At 36.2% G+C, this 11,334-nt stretch overlaps 1 protein-coding gene across 2 annotated transcripts in view; it reads left to right on the forward strand.

Annotated features, from left to right (window-relative positions):
- Positions 1-11,334, forward strand: part of MDGA2 (MAM domain containing glycosylphosphatidylinositol anchor 2) — a 1,390,890-nt gene that overhangs the window by 1,333,441 nt on the left and 46,115 nt on the right. For both annotated transcript variants that reach the window (XM_006873307.1, XM_006873308.1), the window contains 2 exons: positions 2,951-3,128; positions 5,799-5,819. In XM_006873307.1, the coding sequence (XP_006873369.1) occupies positions 2,951-3,128; positions 5,799-5,819 (199 nt within the window). The remainder of the gene's footprint in view (positions 1-2,950; positions 3,129-5,798; positions 5,820-11,334) is intronic.

Genomic DNA, 11,334 nt, shown 5'->3' on the forward strand with positions numbered 1-11,334 from the left:
AACTTCCGACCTTGCAGTCACTATTTGCTGACTTACAATAGGATTCCATTCTGATGACTCCATAGTAAATTGGTTCAGATGTAAGTTGGATACCTCAGGGGTTTTTCTTAGTTTTCATTATTATTGCCTTTTGTTATTTGTATCTCTATAATTCCAGCAGTGGTTTGGACAGTACATTTAAAAAAGTGAACATCTGAGAGTGATAATACCATCATTATCATCTGAGAATGATAATATCAACATATTAATAATGTGAAATGTATATATAAAACTGTCATAAGTACAGTTCATTATAATGTGAATATGTTGTCAATTGTGGACTAATTTATTGCTAACTTAGCCTTGTATCCTTGCCTTCCTGAGATGAGTCAAATTGGATGCAACATTACAGCTATTTATATTGTAATATGTTGTTATTATTAAGTGTCATCTTGTTGATTTTAACTCATAGCAACCCTGTTGTTATAGTTGCTATAGTTAAGTTTCCTGAAGTCAGTTCTGATTCACAATGACTCTGTATATGTAGCAGCTAGGGAATCTGAACCACTGGTCTTAAGTTAGTTAGTAGTCCAGTGACTCTGTATATGATTATACATTTTTGCCATTGTAGAAAGCCTCATCTTTCTCCCACAGAGTGTCTTTGAATGCCAACCTTAAGGTTAGCAGTCCAATTCTTATTCTAAAATGCCACCAGTGTTCCTATAATGTAAAATGCATATTGATAATTGTGGTTTATATATATGTAATTTTGCCTTTCTAATTGTTGTTGTTAAGTACCATGGAGTTGGTTCCAACTTACAGTGACCCTGCACAGGGTTTCCAAGGCTGCAAATCTTTATGGGAGCAAAAAACCTCATCTTTCTCCCTTGGAACAGCTGGTAGTTTTGAACTGCCGACCTTGAGGTTAGCAGCCCGATTTGTAACCACTACGCTACCAGAGCTCCTTTTACCTTTCTAGTACTGTCCTTTATGAATTCTAGTTCAAATTAGATGGAGTTGCTTAAACAATTTTCTTCTTCTTCTTCTTTATATGTTCTCAGGTATATTTTACATAAAATTGGATTGTATGTTTCTTAGCATTTGTATAACTATCCTTTAAAACTGGGCATGTGTTTTGTGTGTGGGTCTGTAGTGTGAACCCTATTCTTTCTTTAACTTATACTAATCTGGCTTTCATCTTTACCTCTGCACTGGTATCATTTATTTTAAGTCATGATCAATGCCTAACCTAGCCTTGTATAGCTTCCCAGTAGCTTTCAAACGTTCTTACATGCTGGTGGTGGTGGTTATGTGCCGTGGAGTTGGTTCCGACTCATAGTGACCCTGTACAGGGTTTCCAAGGCTCTAAATCTTTATGGGAGCAGAACGCTTCATCTGTCTCCTGCGGAACAGCTGGTAGTTTCGAACTGCTGACCTTGCGGTTCGCAACCCAAATAGTAACCACTACGTTACCAACATTCTTACATAGTTGTCTTTAATTACCTGATAAGGAGCTCTGGTAGCGTAGTGGTTACTAATCGGGCTGCGAATCTTAAGGTCAGTGGTTCGAAACTACCAGCTGCTCCGCGGGAGAAAGATGAGGCTTTCTACTCCCGTAAGGATTTACACCCTCGGAAACCCTGTACAGGGTCGCTATGGGTCGGAACCAACTCGACGGCACTTAACAACAACAACAAAGAATCTCTCCTACCCACCTCTTGACTTCCCACCCTATCTTTTGATCCCTTTATTGTATATTTGACTCCTTCAAATATTAAATTGTTAAGAGCCATTGAGTTGGTTCCAACTCATAGTGACCCAGTATAGGGTTTTGTGTGTTTCCCTTTCTAATAGACTTGAAAACTTAACTTGAAAAAATCAAATTTTGTCTTCTAATTTTGTTTTGTTTCTTTTAAGCTGCTGATTTCTAGGGTAGTTATGGTTATTATGTGTATAATACATTATTGATTAACGCAACAGAGTACAGATAATAGGGTGTCTCATATGCCATAAATATGTTATGCAACAAGTTGTTGTTGTTGATGTTAAGTGTCATCAAGTTGGTTTCAACTCATAGTGACTCTATATAGAGTTTCCTAGGAGCAGAGGGTGGGTTTGAACTGCTGACCTTGTGGTTCGAAGTCCAGTGTTGATGCTACTTCAAACCTCTAGAACACAATTATTGTTCTAACACTCTTGGTTGTGGTGGTTGTGTGCCATAAAGCAGGTTCCGACTCACAGTGACCCAGTATAGGGTTTCTGAGGTGGTAACTCTGTGCAGGAACAGAAAACTGAATCTTTCTTCCATGGAGTGGCTGGCAGAGTCAAACTGCTGACCTTTTGCTTAGTAGCCCAGCTCATAATCCATTCTGATATCAGGGCTCCTTTTTAACTCTCTGGCACCATAGGATAAGCACTCAACCTCAAAGTCGGTGGTTCATACTCACCAGCCACTAGTCAGAAACTTTATGCAGGGTTGTTATGAGCTGGAGCTGACTCAATGGCACTTAACAAGAATGATAACAACCCTTACTTACTATTGGATAACATATTAAATGTATTTAGTAAGCTAAACTAAAGCCACAGAGTGGCTTTGAATGCTAACCTTGAGGTTAGCAGTCTAGTTCTTATCCTAAAATGCCACCAGTGTTCCTATATTATAATATGCATATTGATAATTGTGGTACAAATATATGTAATTTATAACATATATAGTTTAGTAAGCTAAAATAAATACATTTAATATGTATTACTTGGTAATTGATCAATAGCAACATCTGCAAAAGTTGTTTGCTAGTTGTAGAAATTTGGATTAAGAAAAGATATTTATATAATACAATGTTCTTTCTTATTTAATATAATTTCATAATGCTTTCTTTTCCCCATTATCTTATAACTCATTAATTACCTAAGCAGAAAATGCTGGTAACATTATTATATAATTCTTCTGCAATTTATTATGTAATTTCAGGCTGGACAACAGCGTTGGTGGGAACAGGAAATTAAGATAAATGGGAATATCCAAAAGGGGGAACTAATTACATATAACTTGACTGAACTAATTAAACCAGAAGCTTATGAAGTACGACTGACTCCTCTCACCAAATTTGGTGAAGGAGATTCAACAATTCGTGTCATAAAATATAGTGGTAAGTAGTCCTTTATTTAAAAATCTGAATTTGCAAATTAAACTGCCTTATATAAGTTTTATAATTAGTTATCAAATTTAGAAATACAATAAAATTTAGTATATTGACTTTTTGGATTATCAACTGGGTGACAAAAAATACCTTGGGCACCATTAATTGTAATATTTGAATACAAAATGTAGAAGTATAGAAAAATGTTTTAGTTTACATTGAACTTAGGTGATAATGTCAGCAGTATCCTTGGTAGGAAAAATAAACAGTATATTTAATTCAAAGTTTTTTTTAACTTATACTTACATTCTTAAGCATACTTATTAAAATCCTTCAACATTTTACCTAAAATGACTTCTATATAATTAAGATTTGGGTAAAGTATACTTTGGAGTCCTGGTGTGGCGCTGTGGGTTTAATGCGATAGACTGCAAAGTCAGTTTGAACCACAGGCTCAGCTGTTCAAGCTCACCAGCTGCTCCTTGGAAACCCCATACAGGGTCACTATGAGTCGGAACCAACTCGGCGGCACGACACTTAACAACAACAACAAAGTATACTTTAGTGGTGGTGGTGGTTATGTGCCGTGGAATTGGAACCGATTCAAGGGTCTCCGAGGGTGTTCTTTACAGGAGCAGAAAGCCTCATCTTTCTCTCGCGGAAGAGCTGGTAGTTTCGAACTGCTGACCTTAAAGTTTGCAGCCCGATTCATAACTACTACGCTACCAGAGCGCCTTATACTTTAGTGGTATAAAGACATTAATAAGAAGTTGGAAAAGCTAGTTCAAGTGAAAGAGAAGGAAAACATCTCAATCTATTTAAAATTTAGAATGACAAATTTTATGAGGTTTATTTTAATTCTAATAGATTCTGACATTAAACATTATATGAGAAGACTCAAGTAAAATTCATTCTTTTCAGAGGTTGCTTGTAGAAGTGACTCGTCTCTTAAAATTAAATTTTAATTCAAAGATACCTCCTTGAAAAATAATAAGTAGAAAAATTTTTATTTCCGTTGCTCATATTTAAATTTTTTATCATCAAAAAAGGAATGGTTTTATTTTTCGTCACTATAATGAAGTCCTGGTAGCGTAGTGGTTACGAATCGGGCTGCGAACCTTAAGGTCAGCGGTTCGAAACTACCAGCCGCTCCGCGGGAGAAAGATGAGGCTTTCTACTCCCGTAAAGATTTACACCCTCGGAAACCCTGCACAGGGTCGCTATGGGTCGGAACCGACTCGATGGCACTTAACAACAACAACAACAACATAGTGAAGTCCTGGCGTGGCACTTTAGGATAAGCCCAGGACCACAAGAACTGCAATGTTCAAACTCACCAGCAGTTCCTCAGACACCCTATACAGGGTCGCTATGAGTAGGAACTGACTCAAAAGCAATTAACAACAACAAGACAGTGAAGTTTATAAATGTGTAGTCTCTCTCATTTGTTGTAAGTTTCATAATTTGAAATGGGGTATGCAGGATTAGAAAAACAATGAATATAATGGGAATAGTTTAGTTTCTCTATGTAAAGATAATGTTGTGAAGTGCCGTCGAGTTGTTTCTGACACAGTGACCCTGTATGGGTTTTTAAGGAGCACCTGGTGTGTTTGAACTGCCTATCTTGTGGTTAGCAATCCAGTGTTTATCCTATGGTGCCACACTAGGACTCTATGTAGAGATAATATAAATGATTAATTGAGAAAACACTCATTTTTTAAAAAAATACTTATCAGTGTACTAATGTTATATATGTATATGTGTTTTGCCTATTTATGATATTTTCACAGTATCATATGTCTAAGTCTAATAAAGTGGATAATAGAAAACCTGAGGAATTAACAACAAAATAGATAAACTTCTTCAAGGTAGAATAACTACATGTTGTAATTTTGGCAGACCACAATAATACTCTCCATCTAGCACAGAATTTATTCTCAGAATGATAAATGCCTGATAAATACATGCAAATACCGTTTTGTTTTTAGGTCATATATATATTTGTTGTTTCCATGAAATTTTTAAAGTATTCCTATTTAGATAGAAATCAATCATCATCTTGTATTGCAAACATTTAGTTTTTTCTGAGACGAATAATACTCTGGTGCGCAAAACCACAAGATATGTTGCTTCTCATTTGTAAACTGTGTATATACAAATGTATTAATGTAATTAAAGTACCAAGGACTTTGAAGACACTACCTTATAATACATTGTGACATAATAAAAGGATTGATTTATTTTTGTATATACCAAGTTATTCTTGACGGAATACATAGGTAATATAAAATAATGTATACCCTCCCTTGGATAATTGATTTCATTGTTAGAACATCTAGATTATACATTGGTCTTACTGTCAGCCTTAGGTTTGAGTTTTGGATTTCGTTTAGAACTGGTTAAGATATAAAAGGTCAGCAACTCCATTTTTTGGAAAATGAACAAATCTCCTATACTATTTAGCATTAATCTTTTGGGTACTTTAAGACTGTTATTGCTAAGCTCTAAAGTAGATTCTATTCAATCCTCTAGAAAAAAAATGGATTGCAGATATAATTCTCCATAGCCACAGTAGGGAAGATCATTATGTTTTTGTAAGGAACTATGAGGCACTGATTAGACTTTTATTTATAAAAGACATCCAAGCCATGCTAACTTTACTTTTTGCTTCTCTTACAGCTCCTGTAAATCCTCATTTAAGTAAGTATTTTTTCACTTTAGTAATGGACCTGTCTTTCATAACTAAAAATAGAAAATGTATAACTATGCAAATACTATTTACCAACTGCTCTTACTTGGTTTAAAATAGAATTAGAACCCACAACACTAGCACTAAATGTGGATTCTTAAATTTCAAGATACACATATGAAGACATGTGATCAAATACTGATCATTGAGATGTATAAATGTTCCTAAATATAGAACCATTTCCCCCACTCTATTTAGCATTTGTTATTTTTAAATTTTTATTTTATGAGATTGAAGATTATTTGTTGTTTTAACTAGTTTCTTTGTTGTTCAGACTTTGAATTTCTACACTTCACTTGTAGAAGACTCTGGTTACTTAGAAAGTTGATGTTTGAAAATATGAACTATGTAATAACAACCCTTTCTACCCTAATCTGTTATGAAAAAGGAGATATTCTAGTTGGCATCTTCTTGATGATGATTTATATTCAAATTGAAGATTGATTTCTTTTTTCTTTTTGTACTCCTGTTTTGTTCCTAGGAATATTTCCTTCTTGTCTAGAGAAAGCACGAAGACACACTTCTATACCCCATCCCATCCCACATCTCACATTTTCTATCACTAGTACTTAGTGAAGAAAATGTGCAAGCCTTTTTTCTCTTTTTATTTCTTCCATTTCTGCGATGATCCTTCACTGACTGTTTGACACAGACAAAATTCATAATTTATATTCTTGCTGCATTCCCTACCAAAGACCATCTATCTCTGCATATCTAAATTCTAATATTAATATTTATATGTTGTTGTTAAGTGATATCAACTTGGTTCTGACTCATAGCAATTCCATATTGGGTTTCCAAGGAGTGGCTGATGAGTTTGAGCTGCCAACTTGTGGTTAGCAGTCCAGTAATTATCCTACAGTGCCACACCAGGACTCCATATTCATCTTGAACTTTATTAATTACATAATGCTTTCATGCATAAGAGTTCATTTCGTTATCATAAACATACAAGCAAAAACGCATTGCTAGAAGTTGATTCTAATTCACACCAACCCCATGTGCTACCGAGTAGAACAAAAGGTTTTCTTGGCTATAATCATTACAAGAACAGATTGCCAGGTCTTTCTTCTGCTGTACATCTGGTTGGGATTAAACTGCAGACATTTAGCGTGTTCACCCAATGACCATTTAGTCAACACAATAAGCCTTTAACAAATAAAATATTATTAATCCCATGTTGATATTAAGTACACTTGAAGGTAGGTTTTCTTAAAAGTTTTAGTCAAATGCTTCTTACTCTGATAAATCTTCCCTTTTCATCTTCTATAACAATTTCTCTTCATCTATGTTGTAACTGCTTTGTTGTTGTTGTTATGTGCCTTTGAGTTGGTTCCGCCTAAGAAAGACTCTGTTTAGGGTTTCCAAGGAGCAGCTAGTGGGTTTGAACTGCCAACCTGGTGGTTATCAGTCCAGTGCTTATCCTGTAGTGCCACATCAGGAGTCCATTATATTTCTTATATTCTCCAGTGAACTCCAAATTCCTGAAAATGAAATTTGTGTCTGTTTTACCCGTATCTCTTTATTTCTGGCACAGCATTTCATATGTAGAAGGTGCTCAATAGGCATTTGTTAAATGAGTACATAAATGACAGTTTCAAGATGAATTCATTTTGTAAATTAGATTCTCCTGGCTTTTACCCAGGAAACTATTGGTATTTAATTATTATTATTGATTTCAATTCCTTTTGAGGTAAGTTCTCTGACTGTATTTATAATAGAAATGTTTCAAAGGGGTTGTCATATCCAGGGGACAGACTTGCGGGGTCTGGTTGTTTGATGATGCATGAAGGGGATTGTAATCATTGCAATGAAATGAAACACAATAAGATTAATGTAAAGCTGGTGTTGTTACATGTAAACTATCCCATAATTCACAATAAAACTTTGTTTAAAAGGAGAGGGTTTTCATGGAAAGACTAAGGTTAAGATAAGGAAAAAGCTGAGGATTAAATATTTCATATCTTGAAAAATAAATTGAACAGCATCTACCTACTGGAAACAATTAAAACCAGTCCCGTCAAGTTTGTTCCAACTCATAGCTACTCTATAGGACCGACTAATACTGCTTCACTGGGGCTTCATGGAAGTGGAAGCCAGCTACCACATCTTTCTCCTGTGGAATAGCTGGTGGGTTTGAATAGCTGACCTCAGTTATCAGCCAAATGCTGTAGTCACTACATCACCAGAACTCCTCTGAAACAATCAAAATCCATATATTAATAGGAGAGGGCTTCAACATGTTCATGGAAAAGTATAATTTAAAGATAATGGAATTTTGAAGCCTTCTTCTGTATAATGGAATCCTGGTATTGTGTTGTAGGATAAACACTGGACCACAATGTCAGTTTGAACTGGAAGGTTGGTGGTTCAAACTCACCAGCCACTCCTTGGAAACACTACACAGGGTTGCTATGATTTAGAACTAACTTGACGGCACTTAACAACAACAATAACAAATTCTGTATAGTAAAGGAGAAATTTTTTAATAGATAACTTTAATGTAAATTACTACTAATGTTATAGCAGTCAAGAAGTTCTACAGAAGACATTATACTTGACCTTTGTCTTGACATGATATTTATCTTGAAAATTGATTGGAAGTCTCTTAGAGATGAGCAAAGGCAGGTCAGCCACTGGAATGCAGGTTATGGTTAAATAATACAGCTGCATAGCTTAGATGGAGTCCTGGTGTGGCACTGTGGGTTAATATGCCAGACTGCAAAGACATTTAATCTGCAAGGTTAGCAGTTCAAGCTCACCACCTGCTCCACGGAAACCCTATATAATAGGGTCGCTATGGGTCGGAACCCACATAATGGCACTATGGTTGGACTCTTACAAAGTTAAAGATGTTGGAAGTATGTCCTGAAAATTGCAGTTGTTGTTGTTAAGTGCCTTCAAGTGGGTTCCGACTCACATCAACCCTGTGTAGTGTTTCCGAGGAATGGCTGGGTGATTTGAACTGATGACCTTGCACTTAAACCGACTTTGCCATCCAGTGCTTATCTTACAGCACCACACCAGAATTCCCTTACTAGTCTGGTGAGTTGTTTGGTTATGCGCTGTGGGGTTGGTTCTGACTCATAGTGACTTAGTATATGGTTTCCAAAGCCGTAAATCTTTACAGGATCAGGAAGCCTCATCTTTCTCCTGCGCAACAGCTGGTAGTTTCGAACTGCCGACCTTGAGGTTAGCAGCCCAACTTCTAACCACTGTGCTACCAGAGCTCCTTTTCTTACTAGGCTAGGTAGATGATTTTCAAAACCAAAGGAAAAAGAAGTTGGCCTGTAAAAGAAAGTCATGGCGTTTTTTAGATATTTGTCTATGAGCAGTTCACTTTTCTTTTCTCTCAGTTATACTGCCTTTACCTCATTTTTTTTTTTCTTAAGTGCTATATACACATTTTCTTTGTTTCTTTGTTTGTTTTTTAGTCCTGGAGTAGTGCTATAGGATAAGCACTTGGCCACTTACCACAAAATTGGCAATTCAAACCAATTAGCTCTTCATTGGAAATCCTATAAAGATTCACTACGAGTTAGAAATGATTCGACAGTACTTAATGATAATCATATTTTTCCTTTTGCAGTTTATTAAGGTGTAAGTGATCAATTTTTCGTACTGTGGTGGCTTGTGAGTTTCTGTGATTCCAGAAGCTATGCCATGGGTATTTTAAATACCAGCAGGGTCACCCATGGTGGGACAGGTTCCAGATGAACTTCCAGACCAAGACAGACTAGGAAGAAGGAGTGACAATCTACTTCCGCATATTTAGTCGCAGAAAACCTTATGAATAGCAGAGAAAACTGTCAGATATAGTGCCGGAAATGAGCCCCAGGTTGGAAGGTACTCAAAGTGCAACTGGAAAAGAGCTGCCTTCTCAAACTAGAACTGTCCCTGATGATGCGAATGGAGTAAAGCCCACAGGGCCTTCATTTACTGATGGGACACCACTCAAAATGAAGAGAAATAGCTGTAAACATCCATTAGTAATCGGAACATGGAATGTACGAAGTATGAATCTAAGAAAGTTGGAAATTGCCAAAAATGAAATGGAATGCATAAACATTGATATCTTAGGCATTAGTGAGCTGAAATGGACTGGTATTGGCCATTTTAAATCTGACAATCTCATGGTTTACTATGCTGGGAATGACAAATTGAAGAGGAATGGTGTTGCATTAATTGTTAAAAAGAACATATCCAGATCAGCCAAGAGGTACAACATTGTCTGTGATAGGATAATATCCATGCGCCTACAGGGAAGACCAGTTAATACCACTATTACTCAAATTTAAGCATCAACCACTAAAGTCAGTGAGGATGAAATACAAGAATTCTACCAACTTCTTCAATCTGAAATTGATCAAGCATGCAATCAAGGTGTATTGATCATTACTGGTGATTGGAATGCAAAGGTTGGGAATAAAGAGGAGGGATCAGTAGTTTGAAAATATGGCCTTGGTGATAGAAATGATACTGGAGCTCGCATGATAGAATTCTGCAAAATCAATGATTAGTTCATTTCAAATACCTTCTTTAGATAGCAAAGAGACAATTATACACATGGGCCTCACCAGATAAAATACACAAAAATAAAATTGACTACATTTGTGGAAAGAGACGATGGAAAAGCTCCATATCATCAGCCAAAACAAGGCCAGGGGCAGATTGTGGAACAGACCATCAAGTACTCCTATGCAAAAATTCAAACTGAAGCTGCAAAAAATGAAAACAAGTCCAAGAGAGCCAAAATATGACCTTGAATATATTCCACCTGAATTTAGAGATCATCTGAAGAACAGATTTGCTACATTAGACACTAAAGACCGAAGACCACAAGAGTTGTGGGATGACATCAAGAACATCATATAGGCAGAAAACAAAATGGATATCAGAAAAGACACTGAAACTTGCTGTCCAGCATAGAGATGCTAAAACAAATGGAATAAATGAGAATGTACAGAGCTGAAAGGAATTTCAAAGGTCAGCTCGAGAAGACAAAGTCAAATTTTACAACGAAATGTGCAAAGTTCTGGAGTCAGAAAACCAAAAGGGAAGAATGCACTCATCATTTCTCAAGCTGCGGGAAGTGAAGAAAAAATTCAAGCCTCAACTTTCGTTATTGAAGAATTCTCGGGGCAAATTATTGAATGATGCAGAAAGCATTAAAAAAAAGATGAGAGGAATACAGAATCACTGTACCAAAAGGAAATGGTTGATGTTCAACCATTTCAAGAGGTAGCATATGATCAAGAGCCAATGATACTAAAGGAGAAAGTTCAAGGTGCATTGAAGGAGTTGCCAAAGAACAAGGCACCAGGAATTGATGGAATAAAAATAGAAATCTTTCAAGAAAGTGAGGTGGCACTGGAGTCACTCACTCACCTATGCCAAGAAATTTGGAAGATAGCTATGTGGCCAACTGATTGAAAAAGATCTGTATTTATGCCCATTCCAAAGAGA

This window comes from Chrysochloris asiatica, unplaced genomic scaffold (genome assembly GCF_000296735.1).
Source record: "Chrysochloris asiatica unplaced genomic scaffold, ChrAsi1.0 scaffold00235, whole genome shotgun sequence".
NCBI classification, from domain to species: Eukaryota; Metazoa; Chordata; class Mammalia; order Afrosoricida; family Chrysochloridae; genus Chrysochloris; species Chrysochloris asiatica.